Source organism: Agelaius tricolor, unplaced genomic scaffold (assembly GCF_023055355.1).
Source record: "Agelaius tricolor isolate 1412-34295 unplaced genomic scaffold, bAgeTri1.0.p SCAF_11, whole genome shotgun sequence".
Taxonomy (NCBI): Eukaryota; Metazoa; Chordata; class Aves; order Passeriformes; family Icteridae; genus Agelaius; species Agelaius tricolor.
Genome location: NW_027269271.1, coordinates 28,341,457 through 28,362,294, shown reverse-complemented (window position 1 = coordinate 28,362,294; position 20,838 = coordinate 28,341,457). Strand labels below are relative to the sequence as shown.

The 20,838-nt window shown below is 44.6% G+C and overlaps 1 protein-coding gene across 18 annotated transcripts in view; it reads right to left on the bottom strand.

Annotated features, from left to right (window-relative positions):
* The window catches only part of NFIA (nuclear factor I A), a 349,486-nt gene that overhangs the window by 81,677 nt on the left and 246,971 nt on the right, over positions 1-20,838 (bottom strand). For all 18 annotated transcript variants that reach the window (XM_071436867.1, XM_071436869.1, XM_071436868.1 and 15 more), the window contains one exon: positions 8,612-8,686. In XM_071436867.1, the coding sequence (XP_071292968.1) occupies positions 8,612-8,686 (75 nt within the window). The remainder of the gene's footprint in view (positions 1-8,611; positions 8,687-20,838) is intronic.

Sequence of the window (20,838 nt, the reverse complement as noted above, 5' to 3'; positions counted from 1 at the left end):
AATGAAACTTGTTGCTTTTAGGACCACGTTGTCTCTATTGGCATGGTTACAGATAGGCTGCATCATCCCTGTAGAGTGCTTGGCAGGATCTATAAGCAGCACAGGCAGGGAAATACACACCTCAGAACCTCTGGGGTACGTGTGATGTACAGCCACAAGCACAGGGGTTAAAAAAGCAGATGAGAAACTTGAGTTCTTTTGTGCCTAAGAGCATCTGAGCTTTCCTCTGGCCTCTCCTCCAGCTAAATCAGAGCTAGAGACATACGACTTCCCAAAAGTCTTATCCAGCAGTGACCTTCCACTCTTCACCCCATCACCTTACCCAGTACTGAAATTTTTCTTGCAAGGGATACGAATCCCTGCAATTTCCCTGCCCTGGATCTTTGGTTTCACATTAAACATCACAGATTCCTACACACCCTGAAATTTGCAGGCACAAGCCATGAACTCCATGTGCTGTATTCTTCTGGGAGCAGACAAGGAGCAGAGCAGCTTAACGTTGGAGCCAGCAGAGAATGGATTTCGTGCTGAAATGCCACTAATACAGCAAATGGTACCACGTCCACTGTGGCTGTTCCAGTGCTATTCACAGGACAATGCAACTTCGGGGGCTGACAATCACAGATCATGAGTTTCTCTCACATTTCAGAGCCATCTGAAACAAGGACGTCCTGCACAATGAAATGCACCAGCTTGGCCTGGGCTGCATTGTCTGAGAGCCCTGATTCACAGCCACAAAGGCAAGGCAGTCTCAGTGCCACACAGGGATGCTGAGCCAAGTTTAATCTTTGGTCTGAGAACCTGGCCCATTTTCAAACATGAAAAAATCTTTCAGTCCAACGGGGAAGGAGTGAGGAAATGAAGACAGGATAGCTCCTATCACCCAGCTAACATGTCTGGGCTGGGAGTGCTGCCACTGACTGTAACGGGGCCAGTATTTCACCCCAAGTCTTAAGGAGCTCACAATGTCAGATTTGACAGAGGAATAATGTAGCTTTGCAGCTGCCTCATCATCCCCACAAGACAATTAGTTGTTGTTTGGCAAGGATCTTTTAAGAACGTCATTGAGACAGAAAGGGAACAGCCTGGATATCCACGGACTTCTAAAAGCCGGGGACGGAAAATGCACGAGGCCATTAAAACTTGAGAAAATCTGGAATGGTCATTAAAAGGAATTAAGTTGGGAAGTAATTTATGACAAGAACACTCAAATCCTTTGTTATCTTCTCTTAACTATCATAGGCTTCCTGCACACTGGGTGTATATGAGAGGGTGTGTTAACAGAGGCAAAGAAAAATTAAGCACAGTAAAATTAACTGGTTTTATCAATTTGTGCTTTCTGCAACAGTTTCCTGACAGCAGCTACAAGAGGCTGTAAAACTGATGAATTTGCATGGAAAAAGAAACTGGTGTAAGTAATTTGTGTAAAAGGTAACAGGGACATGGACTGCTATAATTCAGACACCCTGCAGATAGCAGACTGCTGCAGTGTGTGCAGTTATGGGTTAGAAAAATGACCACACTGCAGTCAGTCTGACTTGAATGGAAATCAATCATAAAGGTACTCTCTGCAGCATCTACTCCACAGTTTTCAGCAACTTCCTTGCCAAACAGATTTGTGCTCTGCAAACCCTTTCCTGAGCAATTCCTCTGCACTCTCTGCCTCCCAAACTTACAGGTTAAGCACACAGTTTTCCAAACAGGAACATAAAAAGGCAAGCATTAAATTAAAGCACTGTTTCTTTCTGAGGCACAATGAACTTCCTGGACATTGCCAGATTTATGAAACAGTTTTATTCCAAGGAGATAAGGAAGAAAAACTGGTATGTGGGTAACGCTTCCCTTCTTTCTTTCCCCCTGCCCCGTTTATTGCCCTTTCCCCAAATCCTGGATATTTCTTGAGTTGGCCCTATAGAAAAAAGGAATGTGTCTTCAGAACAGGGGTAGGGTAGAAACAAGCTATTGCTGATGCTGGGTGAACTCAGTGCATGGCAGAAAGGGCTGACCCCACAGGGGCTGATGCCTGGGGAGCAAACACTGAGGATGCTGTGCTGGTCACTGGCCAAAACCACCTTGCCACACTCAAATGCCAGTGTGAAACCGGGGGGTTAAAAAACAAAACTCACCTTTAATAGACACCAGCAGAGGTTAAAGTGCCTGGCTGGGCTGTGGGGGCCAGTTCCTGAACCTGTGGCAGTCCTTGCACAGGAGCCACCACCCTGCCACCATCAGCTCAAGGTCTCTGCCCCAGAAGTGCTGTGGCAAAGGTTGCACAGGGCTGAGCTGCTCCAAAATCCCTTCTCCTGCCTTCCTGACACTGCCTGTATTCCATCAAAGCCCATTTGTACCTTTGCTTGCAGTTATTGCATTTATTGCCATAAATCACAACAGCATGCTGGAGCTGTGGCTGCCCCATCCCTGGACGTGTCCAAGGCCAGGATGGAGCAACCTGGGATAGTGGGAGGTGTCCCTGCTGGAATGAGATGGGCTTTAAGGTCCCTTCCAACCCAAAGCATTCTGGCATCCTATGACTCCCAGCAAAGGCAGCATGTCTGCAGAGTATGCAAAGGGATCAGAGTGGTGCAAACTGTGCCAAAACTCTTATCTAAACTAAAAAACTATCTAAACTAAAAAACTGTCTAAACTAAAAAACACTGTCTAAACGAAAAAAACTCAGTCTAAACCAAACCTGTTCCTTGCAGCATGTGGCAATCCATCACACAACCTCCCTACCCCTGTTCCTACACCCCAGGAGCACACAGCCCCACACGGAGCAGGGTGCTGGGAGCTGCAGCCTCACAAACTCCAGGCAATGACATCTAAACCACACCATTACCCCTGCAAGAAATGCTCTGCAGCAAAGTGACCTCCTGACAGCTCAGGAACATCCCCCAAATGGGAAAGGACGTCAGAAACTGCAACTGTGACTCAAAGCAAAAATCTCAAGATGCCGCCTGACCCAGGGCTGTGAGCTGGAAGGAGGTGAGAGGGAAGGATCCCTCTTGCCCCACACCCAGCCTGGAGCCCCCATTTCAGCTGCTGGCATCACAAAAATTCCCTGTGCAGTTGGGACACACTCAGAGAGGGGCAGGAGGAGCTGGTTTGCCCAAACAGAGGAGGAGGAAGGTTGGTGCCTCTGCCTGACACGTTTCTACTCCCAGGATGCAGGGCAGCATCACCCTGCTCCCAGTCTGCTCCCTCCAGCTCAGCTCCTCACCCCAAATGTCAAGAAAACTAATAGAGAAATTAAGAAAAAGCCCTCTGACTAAACCAAATTGCAATATTTATTTTGAAAAAATTACTGAATTACAGAACAGGAAACCCACTAAATAAAACCAGCCAGGCTGGTATTTGTCTCCCTTGGAATATGGCACTTTCTTTAAGCCACGTTAATATTTAGCCTCTCTTTTTTGTCCCCATTTGTATGTATTTATTTTTACAGAGGGGCTGGGATGTGACTAAGATCATTACACGTGTAACACTGCAGTGAAGTGATAATGTGTTTAAGGTTAAATGGGAGAAACATGACATTTGACTAATAAACTTTTTCCTGTGTTGTGACTCCATAAACAAAGGGAAACACACTGTGCTGCTGCTGCTGGGAGGAAAGGGGAGCTTGGTGGTTTTTTTTTTTTTTGCAAGGCCTTTGTTTGCTCCACACTGTATCATTAGATTCAAAGAGGCTTCGCCGAATACAACAGATATGAAATGTGTGATGTTCATTTTAAAATTACAAGTACAGCCTGCTATTGACCATCTAATTATGCTGAGTTCCATTTATAAACATAGCTAACCACTAAGTTTATAGAGACTTTTTGTGCTGCTTTAATAGGATATTGATCGAGAGCAAGGTTTGAGTGGACTGCCATTGAATTGTGTAATGGCATACAAAAGGCAAGGTCACGGCAACTGTTCACTCTATGCCTGCAGTCTATTTTTTATTATAATCTTTTTTTCTCCCTCTCATACCCAAGCCCACACAGAGAGTTTTGGATGGCAGTGCTTTCCTAAGGAATATAGAGTATCTTTTTAAATGTTAATTTTCATGCTGCCGACTTTAACTGCTTTCACTAGTATAGTGCTTAGGATAGCAGAAAACACACGGGCTGCAGCTCAGGGACAGCAGGTTTATCACACCCTGGCTGCACACACGTGCCTGTGAGGAGGAGAAAAGCCTCTCTGGGCTACAAAAAAGGCATCCACTGCCCAGCCCCTCCACAAGAGCCAGGGCACCCCACACCTTGCCAGGATGTGCTGGGATTCACTTTCCCTGTGGGAAAAGCTGGACGAGGAGGCTGCGTTTCCCTGGTCGCACCCCTGCTCCGTGCCTGGAGTGCTGGCAGTGCCTCCCCATCCCAGCCCTTGCCCTCATGGCAAGGACACTTCAGTCCCTGTCTGCATCCCCAAAGCTCCATCCCCAAGCCTGGCACCTGCTGCATCAGCGTGGATGCAGGATGCTGAGCTTCCCAAAACGTCCTGCTCACACCCGTGGAATTAGTGGAATTAGTCCGAGTGTTTCAGGGATAATCAGCTGGGCCATTGCTGTGTGTGCACAGGAGCAGTGAGCAAGTTTGTGAGCTTGTGGTGCCACAGGCTCACCAGAAGGATTGGAAGTCCCCCCCACTGCTCCTCACTGCACACAGCACACGTTGAAGCCAACGTGTGGCATTTTCAGGCCAGGGTGCAGTCAGAATTCCCTTGTTTATCAGCACGAAGAATGATGTCATTTTGACAAATAACACACCACCAAACAAATATGTTTGATTTGGCTCTAGCCAACGTTCATAAATCCTAAATCTTTCTTCACATCCTGGGCAGTGCAGTTTATCTGGCTGCTTGAATGACCTCTGAGGGAGGAGATCTTCCCAGCAGCTCTCCCTGCACATGGTGCAGACTCAAAGCCAAGGGGGGATGCATTCCCCGTGCCTTTTTCCCTGCTCCAGCCCTTCCCAAGGGAAGGGGACACTCTGCAGCACCTCTGCAGAGGGTCTCCTCCAGTGCCCTGAGATGGCTGCCCACAGCTAGTGGAATATTTTCCTAAGCAGGGAGAAGAGGAGGAGGTTTCACTTGGCCAACAGCTGGCTGTCAGCTCCCAAACCCGTCCGTCCCCGACGCTTCTGCCTCTGAGCCTTTTGTTGTCAGCACAGACCTCTCCAGAGAGGGAAGAATGAAGCCTCTGTTATCTGCAAGGGTCTCCCCAGTATCTGGGGTGACAGACAACACTCAGAGAGGAGCTCACACCCTCTGCCTGCTAATAATGGAGGAGAAGTGACAGCATGAGCTGCAACACCCACATCAGACGGGCTGGAGAGGAGTCTTTGTTTTTTCAGATGCACATCTATGATCTCTTTTCTCTGTTTTACTAGGCTCTGCAAGACTCAGCAGCTGGGCAGCATTTCGAAAGAAAATCTGCATCTATAGGACTGAAGAAAGCAAGTTTCTGTTACCAGCACAGTCTAGACTTGTTCAATAGCTCACAGAAAGTGTGATGATCAGCACTGATAGGCAAGATAGATAACAGAAACAGCTGACCTTTCACTTGATTAATTCATTCCCCAAATTTGCATGACGGAGACAACTGCCTCTTACTTGAGACTCCTTGTCATGTGGACCTCTGGGAACTTTACTAAATAAACCTGGCACATAATTGCTACCCACAATATTTTGTAAGATTAATTTTGGATAACAGCTGCCTCAGGCCAGTTAAAACTGGGGGAAATCACTTATTTCTATCACTGCACTACCAAAAGCAAGCATAGAAAGAAAAATAACACTGGGCATATACACAAAGATGACCTTTTTGGAAAGAGGACTGGTCTCAAATCAGGACACAGGAACACGCAGACAACCCAGAGAGGGTTATATCAACTTTAAAAGACCTTGCTTACCAATTTAGGCAAATATGCAGCAATTACCTTGTTGTTCTGTTATGTTAAATAATTCTTCGAATATGAGCATGTGAATTAATACTGAGTTTTCTGGGAATGTGCTGCTGGACTTGACACTAAACATATCCCACTGGGTAGCCAGGGCATGTCAGGCTGTGGGCTTCTCAGACCTCATAAAGTAAACAAGGTTAAGGCTGGTCAGTACATGTCTGGGGCATCTCCAAGGAAAATCCAGGGTGCTATCAAAAGCAGTGTAGCTAAATCAGTTGCTGGCACTCTTCCCTCTGAGTCAGTTCTGAAGTGATATCCCGATATGCTTTGGGGACACTATTTTTGGTAGAGGTGCTGGCTTGTAGACAGGATATAAAACTGAGGTCTTGACCTCCCAGGATTATTAAAGAGCCCATGAAAAACAGTGCAAACTCCCGTGTCTGGAACAGATAAAAGCTGAATCTTTGCATTTTTCCCACCATCACCTCCTTTCTTATTTCTAATAAAGTCCATGCTCTTCCTGCCTGCAGGTGCCCCATCCTTGAAGGTGGTGCACGTCAACTGCAAGCAGAGGGAACATCTCAGACACAGCTCATAATTTGCAAAACATGCTGAGTGCTAGGATTTCTGATACCCAGTGTTTCAGTTTAGTTACAATAAAATATCAGGGAAAATTAATAAGCTTGAAACACGATGCTCACGAGGTCAGTGCCAAGCTCTGGGGGAGGCTGGGAAGGCTCCAGCCAGGAGTGGGGCACTTTCCTAGGAAAAGTGCACACATGGAGCACGGCTGACAGAGTCCAGAGGCAGCTCTGCTGTGCAGGGCTCCTCCAGCCAAGATAAGGCTGTGGGGAAATGGGATGCCTTGCAGAGGGGGAGGGTGAACCCTTTGGGCTTCAAAAGCCTCAGGCTGTCACACTGAAGTGAGGTGACACAGCACGGAGACACTCAGACCCTGGTGACAACCTGGGCTTGTCCACCCTGGCTGCAGGAACCAGCCAGGCTCTGCTCCCTGCACAGCCAGCCAGATGCCAAAGTCTCTGCTTAAGCACTTCAGCAAGTGAACTGATTCGCAAATGTGCTGAGCTCTCAGCAGCTCCTCTTGACTTCTGAGTCCTCTTAAGTTTGCCCTTCTCCCAAAATCCCCACCAGTTGTCAGGGAAGGAAGCTCGGGAGAAATGTCTTCTTCAACCTTTTTCTCTCTGCCTCTCTCCAGGGTATAGAGCTCTCACGTATCTCCCCCTTGCCATGCTTTCCTTGTACCATCCTTCTTCTGAATATAAAGCCAATTTAGTAGCTAGTGTCTTTCCAAAAGAGGAAATAAACCAGGAAAATCCTCTGAGAAACTCTGTGTTCTCACTCAAAACCATGGATTTTCTACTAGGTTTGTGCCAGTTAGATTCTAGCCCCAGAATGACTTAAATTACATTCCCAGAGCCAGCACACAAATAAATATTTCTGCTATCTAGGAGGAGAACCATTTTTATCATTTAAAGAGACTGGTTGCACCCTAAGGTTTTAAAGGGGCACAGAGCTGAGGGTTTCACCTGGAGCAGTGGTGATTGGTGATAATGTGATATTATCTCCACACTAGCTGGAGAAAAGATCACAGAATGGTTTGGGTTGGAAGGGACCTTAAAGATCACCCAATTCCACCCTGCCATGGGCAGGGACACCTTCCACAGCACTTCCAGGTTGCTCCAATCTGGCCTTGGACACTTCCAGGGATGAGGCAGCCACAGCTTCTCTGTGCCAGGGCTCTCCACCCTCACAGGGAAGAATTTTTTAGATCCCTAAAGAAATCCCTACAGGCCTGGCCTTGCAGCAGTGTCTCTGCGAGACCCTGTCCACACTCTTTCCTTGGGCTGTCTGGATTATGTCATAGCAAAATACAATCAATGCACCTTTGATCAATGGAACAGGGTGGTGACAGGTGCTCTTAATTTGGTGTTGTTAGTGAGTATTGACAAGGCTGTAATGATCATGCTGCAGCGTGTCACTCATGCTGGGGGCATTAGCATTCTTTAAAGGTCACATCCCAAATCCTTCTGGAGGCCAGAATTCCATACAGCTAATGGAAAACCTGGGCCTGGGGAAGTCAGGATGTGTGACATTAGCAGGGCTGAAGTTGGCACAGTTGTTGTTGGCATTATTAATGACTTCAGCAACTTGCAGGTGTACAAACCCCAAATTCAGAGAATACCCTGAGCTGGAAGGAACCCACAGAGATCATCAAAGTCCACCTCCTGGCCCTGCACTGGGACAGCCCCAAGAATCACACACGTGGACATACACATGGCATGGATGAACACAATGGGAAAAAACAGCATCAGAAAATTTCCAGGTTTACGTGCACAGATCAGGTAATTTCCAGAGGTCTGGTTACAATACAGCCCTTGGATCCTCCAAGGGATCCCTGGGAGGCTGATCTCTGTATGCATTTGTCTGCACTCTGCCCATTTTCAGCTGGGTACCAGACAAGCTTATCAACTTGCACATGCAAGTTTGCAGAATTGAATTCTTTATCAGCTCACTCTAGAATTCTGCTGGTTTATTTTCACCCATTAAAAGAAGTGGCACATAAATGCTGTCCACTGTCAAGAAGTGGGGAGAGGAGAGTCCTAATTTTCAAGATGCTGTTTCTGAATTGAGGAAGGGAACAATAAAAATCAAAGAAAAAAAATAACTTGGATTGCAGAAACCGCATAAATCAGACACAACATGATACTTACTTTGTGAGACTCTTACTAGCTCAGTCACACTGAAAACACCTGATGTGACAAAACTGTCCTGGAAGCCCAAATGTCCTACAAAACAAATAGAGAGAGAGAACTGCGATTAGCTTCAAGCATTTAATGACAGTATTCTCAAATACTTTACTTTCATTTAGACTTAAAATGTGACATCTAATTTCCCACTTAGCAGTAATTATTGTTTATGTAGGTGGGTAACCAGTCATACAGCTATGTAGGCTGCTTTGTGGTTTCTATCTAGAGGTTAGGAAAGCTAACATGACACATCAGCAGGGAGATTTTTACATGTTAAAGCATCTCAACAGGAAATCTGAAACAAAAGAGGACTATTTTAATAAATGGTTACCTTGGATGACCCCTAATGACTTCACAACTGAAATGAAAATACTGTACCTAGGAAACAGACAGGATAGCTAAGTTCCATAATCGTTTTAAACATTATTCTCTAAAGAAACATCTGATCAGGATTATCTACCCATTCATTCAAACCAAACAAGATTTAAAGATGTATTCTTCATTTATCTAAGGTTACACTAGGGGGATCTTAGGAGAGCAGATGGTTAAAAAAAAATTAAATTAAGGCCTTTTCAACTAAAAAAAAAATAATTCTAACATTTAAAATTAGGTTTTGAAGGGAAAAATAAATCTCAAGTTAAAAAGTATTAACTTGGTGGGCTGTCTGTAGGAACCGGGGAGGAGGCATCCACGCTCACCTCCCCTGTGCAAGGAATGCCTCGACACTCGGCATCAAAATGTGATGGCACTTTACATAACAGCATTTTCCTTCTTCTCTGCAAACATGCCTACCACCAAATGTTCATTTAATTTTCACGGCTATGCTCAGTGACAAAGGAGCAGCCCGGGCTGCAGCCCAGGCCGGGATCCGGCGGGACAGAGCCGGACCTCAGTGAGAGGGAGGGAGGGCAGCGCTCGGCCGGCCGGGCTGACCTCCTGCTTGGGAAATCAGGGTCACAGCAGAAATCGCAGGATAAAGGGATTATTAAAAGAACTGTAAAGTCCTGCTTGCCCACAGGATAAGTGGCACACCTTTTTAGGTTGTCCTACTTAGAGTCACTGATTCCGGCGCACGCACACATTTATTATTGAATGTTTTGCAGGGCCACCATCTGCTCCGCCGGTAATTGTTTGTCAAGCTCAGAACGATTTCCCTGCATTCCATGTATTCTCCTGCACCCCACGCTCCTGCTGGGAATACCTGTGCACCCTTCTCTAGTGGTCAGAGCAACAGCACTAATGCCAGCTGCACATTTGTCCCTCTGGCTTTTCTTTTTGGGGTTGTTTAAACAAACCCAGAATACCCCACTGCCATTTCTACCTGTGGCATGGGATGCGAAAAGAATGCACCTTCTGCACAGGTCTGCAGAGGGTGGAATGTCAGGCTACGTGTCAGGGAAAGGTTTGGGAGGGATCTGGAGGGAGGTGAGCCTTCCACCTCCAGCCAAGATCTGATGGAATTCTGCTCCTACACAGAAGAAGTTCCCTGTTTCTGCGAGGAGCCCACGGTGCCAGATGAACGCAGTCTCTAAGCTAACAGACTCGAGACAAGTTTCTGCATCAGGCATGTTTTTATACTCCAGCAATAATGATGAGTTTTCAAACTGTGTATATGTATATCTTTGGGCATCCTTGTGTATGTGTGTATACATATGTATTATGTACACAAACATATAAATATACACAAATCTGTCATGCTCCAGCTGTAGATAAATGTACTATAAAATATTGAAATTGATGCTGAAATTCAACACAAACAAATTCCTCAATCTGCAAACAAGGTTTTTATTTACATCAAGAGAATAAATTTTTCCCTACTTCAAATGAAAAAAAATGTTCTTACAAGCTTTTATTTTTCCTTATTTTCAATTTAGAAATAGCTCCCAGATAGCTGTAAGTGCTATTGCCTGATCTGCTTTGTATTTTCCCACAATAAAGGTGATGACTACCTCATTCTGCTTTTTAGAAACGGTTGCTGCCCATACACAACGTTTGTTCATCGCCGATTTCCCAAGTATTTTTAATATGACGATCTACTTTTCATATGCTGCAGCAGACCTGCCTATTGAATTAAATGATCTGTGAATTAAAAATAATTCTCTTAGGTCTTCACTGAAACCACTCATGTGCCTAAAATTAAGCATATGCTTAAGTGCCTTGCTGGATCGGGGCCAGGACGCTTACTACTCCGCAGAGCCCTTCAGAGGGAAGCCAGTCCATGCTATGTAACTTCTCACACTGTGCTCATCATGGCAGCATCTGAGCAACTTCCAGAAGTGCATCCAGCAATGCCACGAACATCTGCCACGTGTTGTTTTTTTTCTGCAGCACGCCACCCTGGCTCTGCTCTGGGGTCCACTCCCACCTGCATTTCCCAGGCAGGATCCCGCAGCACGGAGAGTGAAGGTGAAATTTAAATATGGAAGGGAAAAAAAAAACCAACCCTGAATCACAGGCACTATAGGATATTTGGCTGATTTTTTAAAGGGAAAGCCCAAAGCCCTTTGTAGTTATCCAGTAAAAATGTGATTGTGGCAAGGCAAACCACGTTACTTTAACCTGTCACACACAGGTGAAACCAGAAATGAAAGTGCCATTTTAAATACATTCTAACCCTCAGGGCATGAGAGAAGATGGGTAAGTTATCTTGGGCATGCTGACTTCAGTATTCCTATCTCTGGTACACTTCAAATGCCCACTTACTCCTGCAGGAACATTCCTTATTGGAAGTACATGTAATAGTAATCATTAAACAACAGCATGCAACAAGCATGGCAAGATTTTCACCCTTCAATACCAAAAATAAACATTTCACAAATGAAAGGTGAATTTCACAACTCTCCAATTTGATATTTACTTATAAACATTAGGAAATCAGGGGCTTGCCTTGCCAATCATTAAGAATACCCTGATACCCACAAAAGCCTTGCCCTTGGCTTAGAGCTGGATCATGAATGTATTTTAGGGTATGGTCGGTCTGTGAATTTGCAGTTCAGTAGAACCCCATGGAATTTTTAAAGGTTTGCCTGGATGGCTCAGACTGCAAAATCCAGGCCTAAGACTCTCGTTTTTGCTGAGCTTGGATAACAGTGAGAGAAGAAAACGAGGGAAGTAGTACAAAGAACTTAAATGTGTAAAAGGAGAATTACTGGGAAACAGCAGCACTGACAAAAGAGGTGAAGCCAACATTATTAACAGGGGTCAAAATGCAAAAAATGTACCAGTTTGGCTGATCCACTTAATTCTGAATGAGGAGAAAAATAGGTAAAGTCAAGCAATTACATATGCAGATGTTAGCATTAAGAAGCTCCTGCGCTGAAAAGATGATTAAACATCCCAAAAGCTCCCAAGATTTACTTTTCATAGGGCACTTTACTGAAATACTTGCACTGTGATAATTTTGCTCAGTATCCAAGAGATGGGACATTGAAACTGCTGTGTATGAAAGGCTATGTCTGCAGCTTTGTGCAGCAGTCACAGTTTGGTAGTAAAGGAGGTGCCCAGAATGAACCTCCCAGAGTTCATTCACTGCAGTTTTGGGTACAAATTAAGACACGTGGCTGGCCAGGGCAGGCCCTGACTCAGCAAAGCCTGGAACACGTGCTCCACTTCCATCACACGCCTGGCTAAAGCACGTGCTCACTGCCCTGCCAAACAAAGATGGGCTGACAACCTCCAGGAGGAATTAAATAAATGGTTCAATCACTCCTTCAGGCAACTCTAGGGGCAGGTGGGACCTAGCTCATCACCTAAGATCTCACTTCAGCCCACAAGGATGATCATGTTTCCCTAAGGGGGGAAAACACCCAGGATAATAAGACCAAATTGAATAAAGAAGATCAGTAAATAGTAAAAATTTAATAGTAACTATTAAATCATTGTGCACAACAGCACAACGTTATTTTACCAGGTACCACATGGAAAACATTTTTCCATAACTTGATGGCTGCTTTAATTGGGGAGAAAATTCCCAATGCCATTTACATATTCTTCCTTTGGATCCCAGCAAAGAAACCAGAAGAAAAGGCTTCAATTGCTGGAGCCTAATTCTGATCTCTCTCAAAGAAGTTTTAAACAAATCTTTCTACACTGATCAAATAGAGTTTCACCTCATTTTCTCCTAATTTACACTGGCAGAGGAGAAATCAGGATTAGGACTTGTTGTCTAGTGCTATTTGTTTTGAATTATTAAGCAAACATTCCTATTTCAATGAGTAAACGTGTACAAAGGCAACTAACCTTCGTCCTAAAATGGAGTTTACAGGGAGAGTATTGTCTGCTTTCCCAATTAATGCAGTAAAAAGGAGTCTCAGAGGTTGAGCTACCAATCAAGAGCTTGTGTTGTAGCTTGAGAAAATCATGACTGATGCAATTACTTTTATGTAGAAAGTCTGAATATAGTCTATAGGTTAAAGTTCATCGGGTTATTGTTCCTTAATTGAATATCTGAAGATGTTTTCAAGGTGCTCAAGGTATTATTGTTATTTAATTAGCAGGCTTCCTTGCATATTCCAACAGTGTTATTTTTGCTGTAAAATAGTTAGATTGCACCATAAATATATAAGGTATTTTCTAAACAGAGATGCAGCTGGTTTCCTGAAAGCCAAGCTTAAATAAAACCAGGAGAGAGTTACTCCTTTGAAGATGAAGAAGCCCAAATCCAGTTATTTTTCTTCCACTACAATCTGAGTGACAGTGTATTAAGCTTCAGAGAACAGCTTTTTGGGAGACTTTGATTCCTTTTCAGTGTTTTGAAATTACACAAGTCCCCCAAACTAACACTGAACCCATTTCTTAGGCTTTTTTCATGTTCAGCATCTCACTATACATAGCCATCTTAAAACCTTAAAATAGTAATAATCAATTAGGGTCTCAAGCCTATTATCTTAACCAAATGCCTGATTAAAAGAAAAGCCCTCTCTGCTCGAAGTGCAACTTGATTCCTTTTGGTTTTATCCTCTATCTAGATAATCCCATGTTTCACAAACAATGCGGAGCAATAATGTGGATGAGAAAATTAATGTCTGTATCACACAGCACACGCAGGCCTGGAGAGAGGGGATGTTATCAGAGGGAACCCAGCTCACCCCCAGGACTCCCAAAAGATTAGCTGTTCCATGGCTGAGGAGGATGGGGCTGAGGGAGTAACTCCTAATCTGCATTCTCCAGCAAAAAAGGGAAGGACTGAACATGCGTGCTCCTGTCAAGACCTTCATAACATTTACACCCTGCTTAATTGGAAGGTGAGTTTATCAAGGCTGGGCTGACCCAGCCGAGGCAGCCCTGCCACTGCTGAGAAATAGCTCAGCTCTATCTCACGCTGGAAACACAAAGCAAGATCCACGGGGCTAAGCTGTGTATCTAAAAAAAGCTAAATCTGAATCTAAAAAAAAATGGAGATGGAAGAGATCATCTATGCCAGCCACAATATTCTGTCCAAGGGAATGTCTGTGCCATTCTGATGGCAGACAACACCAGGCTGGGATACAGCATGTAGGAACAATGAAATCTGCATTTACCAGCAGCCCTCAAATACTGATCACCAGAGCTGCCACAATGGCCTTATTTTAATTGCTTTGCACAAAATGCATTCCTCAAATTTGTAAATGATAAACCTTTAATGGTGAATCAGACCACATTTTTAATTCATGGACATTTTGTAGAAGAGTTAAGCAAGTCATTATACATTAAAGGTGATGCAGAAACCTCTCCCTCCTCCCCTGACAAATGCTCTTTTTCGGCTTCTTATTTCCAATATAATTTTAATGCCACAGCAACAGCTCACCTTGGACAAATTGCACATTTTCTTATGGAAATAACTGTGGGGCCACATGTCAGAGATGCTGTTATTTTCCCTGACTCACTACCTGCCTTTGGCTGAGGTTTTAAGAAGCACCAGAACTTTCTTTGTGGCCCATAGCAAGATGGATTAGACCGTCCAGGGCATGTTGTGTCAGTACAATAGAGGAACACTTTTAAGACTTTAAAGTCATGTAATACAATTCTAGGCTGGATCTTTCTTGTTAAAAAAAGTAGAATGGGAGTGATTGAAAGAGAAAAGGGCCAATATTTGACAACAGAAATCAGCATAACCTCCTAACAGCGGCAGTCATGGATGACTGCCCTTTGACCCGGGGAGATTATGTGGGATTTCAATGACAACAGCTGGAAGTGAGCATGTGAGAATAGAGAACACAGATCTGAGGCCTCCTACAAAAGACTGCACAATCCCTGCCCAGATCTGAGTGTTGATTAGAAATTGTTTCCTGGTCCTGGCTTAATAGACTGTGATAATGAAAGTTTTGTTAACCCTTCACAGTATGCAAAACCACTGGTAAATGATTTGCCTTTTTGGGTTTTAGCTAAAAAGTCTGTATCCAGCAGACAGTGAAATTGTCTGTCTAAAACTGCTTGGTTTTGTGGGTGCCCAGAGCTCAACTTCAGCTCCTTTTCCATATGGTTTGTGGCCATTGGGAATCAATGTCTGCTGGGGGTGGCTTGGAGGAGGGACTCTCACCCATCCCTAAGGAACTCATCTGAGCAGGGATGCTCCAGAGGTGAATCAGAACACAAATACATGTGTAACCTCTCCCTGTGTGCTACCTTCCCTACTCGTGGCACTTTAGAATCTCTAACGAGAAAAATGCCTAATTATGCTTTTGATATTTGTCATATGGAGCTTCAGAGTCTGGGCTGCAAATTAATAAACGTGGGGCCACAGCAAACATGGCATCAGGTGTGTCACCAAGAGCCTGATCCTGCACGGATCCACTGCAGCCTCAGCTCTTGGGAGATTCCAACTCATTTTATATTTAAGTGCAGAGATAGTGGAATTAATGGAAACTTATTACCGTTAATGAAGTGATTACAGATTGCAATCAATCATGTCAGGTTTTGTCCAAGTGGTGGCACAGGGATAGCTCCTTTCTCTTGAAGACAAAGGTCTTCTTGAAACATTGAAAGCATTTCAATTCACATTAAAGACCTTGTGTAATGGAAACCATTCCAAGATCTAAGATGTCTGCTGTGGGTTTTCATTTCTGATGACTCCTCACATCACTGGGTACTGTTCAGTGCCCGTGCGTGTGAGAAATCAGTTAAATACCGTTTTTTGATATAATGATAAAAATTTAGAATCTCCCTGTCTACCATAAACCAAATTTGATAAAAAAACCTGCATTAATACCGATAGGGCCCTATAGCTTGAAAAACAACAGATGTCTTAAATTAGCATATTTCTGTTTCAGGTCCTCCATCCAAAAATGAAATATTAAAGAAAAGAAGAAAAAAATCATTATAAATGGTCATACTCATTTGGCAGCTTATAAAATAATATGCCTCCTCAAAAGCGTTTCGAAGTAAATGAGATGAAATCTACCTTGGGATAATAATTCTGGAATATTTATAGCATCCAACAATAAAAAGAGTAATAAAAAGAAAAGCCTGCCTCCCTGAAAATAATAATATGAAGGAGTTATTTATCTTCATATTTTCACATCAACCCTGGTTACAAGAGCAATGACAGCTGAGATCTCCAAGGTCTGTGGTGACATTGCCAGTGACTCAGTGTCCAAATGGAGCTCCCAGGGAAAGCTGGCAGCATGCAGTGCTGCAGGGTGCTCCCTGGGCACCCACCAACAGGCACCCACCCACCCCACAGGAAATTTGGGCACTGGAGGGGAAGACCCAGAAGGGAATATTGCCATCCCTGCCCATCTCCATCTCCAAGGCCTCCATAAAATAATGTCCCAGTCATGAGCTTGGCATTGCACTAACCTCAGGACTCCCCAGCCAGCTGGGAAACCCCCTAAAGAGAATAATGCAAGGATCATAGTTCTATCCACTGGCCGTTTTTTGATGTTTTTGTTTCATTTTTTGACCTTATTTCTGGTGGAGCCTGAAAGTGTGGGTTTGTACAACTTGCTTGTCTGTGGCCGATCGCGTGCGCTCCATCAGCTGCCCCTTGCTCCTCTCTCCATCCCCTGCCCTTGCTCCTCTCTCCATCCCCTGCCCTTGCTCCTCTCACTCCTCACCAAGCATCAGCTGGTATTTTGCCTCCTGGATCTGCCTGCCCTCGGGGTTCTGGGATGCTGCTGGCAGGAGGAAGGAGCCGATGGCAGGGCTGTGTGCTGTGGTCGCGTTCCGGTGCGCACACCACCAGAGCGTGCCTTGGAACACGCAGAGTCTACTTGGGTTTACACTGCTCCGAATTAGAGTTTAGCTACAGTATTAATGCCATAAATATTATTGTTCATGCTGTGTGAAGAACATCAGTGTGAAAATAAACGTAGGGATATTTAAAAACTGGTGTGGAATACTTAGGTATTCAGACTAATCACGGGCTGAAATAAGCACATTTGTTTCAAATCCTGTTTATAGCACTGCAGCCCCTCCCTCCTTTAAATCTTCCTCTTAACCATAGTGATGTTTATTGAATACCTGTCATTTCTCCAGCAGCATGTGCCAACAGCGGCTCACCAGTGCCAGGCTGCATGAAAACCCTTCTGTCTCCTATTCTCCAAGGGGCTCCCTTAGATCAACCACTACCATACCCAATACACTGAAACCCATAAATTTGCAGATACTGTAGTCAAAATTCTTAACAGGAAAGTGCACCCATTTTGCCCAGTGTAGCATACTGAAATATCACATGGTGAGAAGCATTTCTCACCATGTGTAAACTGTCAATTTGATTTGAAATTAAAATTTTTGATTAACATGAGCATTTCTGAGCCTCCCGCTGGCAGCAGCCCTATTGCTGAAAAGTGACATGATTTGTGACACACATGCTGTACAGAAGCCCCATGCCAGCAATTGTTAAAACCATTTTCATTCTGCTTTAATACGGTATGACACTCAGGAAAATAATTTTAATATTTAGGAGAAAGAGGGTAAAGGCTTAAGGACTGAAGTCCTTTATGGGTGTAAAGCGGGATTAGAGCAGCACGGAAAATCGGCACAGAGGTCTCCCCATCTCACAAGTCATGTCTCTTTTCAGCAACAGGAACCATCTGCAGGAGGCTAAGAAAGGTCCATGCCGAAGCACAAAGCCTTCTTTTAAATCCAGTTGATATTTCAAACACAGCATGATGTACTTTCCACCTATGAATGCCGAGATGCTTGTGCACGGCAAAACGCTTGCAACTCCAATAATTAAACCCTCTCGGATGGGAGGTAGGATTTTCTGGTTTCCACAGCAGTCTGTTATTTTTCCATGTTTATCATTTCCCCGGAGGTATCAGTGGTCACCGGAGATACTAACATTTATATGGTGAGTTACTTACGAAAGAGGAAAGTTTTGTGACTATTGAGACTTTTAAAGCTGGGAATCTACCTCTTCATCAGGGTGGTGGGAAGATTTTTTGCTAGTTTGAACAGCTACCAAGTGACACCAAGAAGCAGGACAGATTTCAAGGCTCTGATGTACACACGGCAGGAGACAAAAGTTCAGAGGGGATTTTTATAAACGTAAGCCTGTGTCACTGCTGCAAGCTGCTGACTCAACTGTGTCACCTGCGTGTTTCTCAGAGTGGATCATTTTTTTTCCAGTAACATCATGTTCTGAGGAAGTTTATCATGAAACAAGTATCACGAACAGTCATTCTGAGCAGCAGAACAGCTTTGATATGTGTCGACACGCATCTGACTTTTCTTTGAGCTCCTAACACTGTTCATCACATTAAACACTCTGCTCTGCTGGACTCTCTGTTCCTAGTAAACACAGCGATTTCTAATTGCCATAACACAGCAAGTTAAAAAAAACCATAGTATTTCAAAAGTAATTTTAGATGGTGAAATGAAATACCAGCATGATTCAGATGCCCTGGAAGTATTCAGGCCTGAACATAAAGCCATGGGCTCATTTACGTTGATAACAGAGCATGGGAACACAATCTGCATGAAAAACATGATCCTCAATAAAGCTGTGATACACAGTTACTAGAAGTATGCAGGTTCTTTTAAATAAGTCTTAAGTTTAAATAAGCATTGTGTGTAAACACCTCACTTTAATTAGCATTTTGCCAAGAAATTACACAACTGCACTCAAGGATGCTGTAATTATTTCAGGATCTATAAAACCCTCCCTCAGCTGGTGGGAGATAAGTGCACCCTCCAAGGCTACCCTTCAGACACTCAAAGCTGGACCAAGGGAGTCTGAAGCCCTGAGGACACAGAATTAGGGGTCTGTAAAAAGAGGTATTGGGATGTTTTTAATGTGCACATTAGTTTATAGTTTTAGGAATAATCCATGTACCCAGATAATATGGTATTATTATTTCCAGGATTCTCTAGGAAAGCCCAGAGTCCTGGAGGAGCTTCTGGGGACAGGGTCAGGTGAGGGCAGCTCCCCTGCCTCACTCTGCTGGGTGATGTGGACACAAACCCTGGTGATTCATCCACTGGTTCTCCTCTCATCCTCCCTTCCTGGCACTCCCCTCTCTTCACACCACGGCCTTTCTAAAAGACTGTGGCAGGACACCACGATAATGGAGGTATCTGCTCAACATTAGATTGTACAAATGTGATGCGAAAGTAAGAAGAAAGGGAGCTGGGCATGGAAGCTAAGTCCTGATCTGGTGGTGGTGGTGGTGTCAGTCACAGTAACCTCCATGGATATTGTGTATTTACCTGCTGTCCTTGAAATTGAATTGTTGGAGTTTTCTCTCCAGGAGCCTCTTACTCTATTCTTTGCACGGAACTGACTCTGATAGCTTTTAGTCCCAACTAGGATGATGCCTACTGGTTACATATTAGTTATTTTAACTAACTTTACACCTCAGTTATTCTTGTGCCTGGGGAGGGCAGAGATTTGCCACCAGTCACACCATGTCATGCAATCATCTGCCCCTGACTGGCTCCCCTGGGAGAGTGAAGGTGCAGGGGCAAAGTGCTGCACACCCCTGGAAGCAACACAACCCCGTCCTGGGGTGACCCAGGCTCTCCAGGCTCATAGCCCAGGCTCTGCCAGGTCTCTGTCCCCCCAAGCAGTGAGGAGGAAGCCCCAGAGACTGACTGACCTCCCAAGCTCTGCTGCGCTCAGGGTTAACCACAAACAGCCGTGGAGAACATCCAGGGTATGAGTGGGCAATTCCCCAGCCAAGTCCCAAACCAGGGACATAAATCCACTGGGAAGAGACTGCTGGGTGTGGAAACCAGCAGCAGAGCTCTGCACCATGACTGAGACTCTCTTTCCCTTTCATTCTAAGTTTGTGTTTTGTAGGGCAGAATGCCCTGTCTACATTCCTTTACGGACTAAGAATGGACATTTATTAACAAGTACTTGGGCGGACAGCCCAAAACTCCAGACTCCTGGCCTGGGACTGCAGGACAGAGAGGGCCAGTGACCCCCATTTGTGTTTACTGTACTTCCACAGACACATGTTGGTGTGATAGGGGCATTCACTTTCTCAGGTTCAGGCCAAGGTCAGGCCAGAACACAGAACAAGTTTATTTTTCTCGTGTAATCTGCTCAAGCTGTAGCCCAAAGGGGGTCTCAGAGTTCACTCATTGTGAGGGATTCAATATGAACACAGTAAACAGAAGAGACAGAGAGGGACCTTGCTCATCCCTCACTGATTTCAAGTGCTTATCCAAGGTGTGGCAGATTGGGTGGTTACAGGGGAGGTGCTCAGGGAATTGGGATGACATTGGTGGGATGTGCCATCCCAGGAGGGTGCCTGCACCAACTCAGACATGCTCTTGGGGTACCAGTGAGGACCTGGGATGAATCTGTTGCTGGAAGCTGGGCTGGACAGCTCAACCTGTGCACTCCCTTCCTGTGGTAGAAGATTTTTGCCTTTCTAGACCATCTAACCCATCCCAGCAGTCAGTGTGTGTGGCACAGTGCAATACCCAGCAATGCAGAAACAAGGCTCTGGGGTGGACTGCCCTATCCTCATGTGTTTAAGACAGTCTGAAGATACCACAGAGGCCAGGACTTCATATTTTGGGCCACACTTAGCAGTCTGGCCTGTGACAGTTTGTACTCTGACTGACTTTCAAGCTGGCAGGAAAGAATGAAAAAGGAAAAGGAATTCCACTGGCAGAGAGCTTTACATTAAACTAAAGCATCTCAGGTAAAAGAAAACCCATCTATTATGGTTTATGATGCATAAACATTCATTTCTTCTCTGATCCTCCTTTGCTTGCATTACTGAAATGCAGAAATAAAAGGAAAAATAATGATGGAT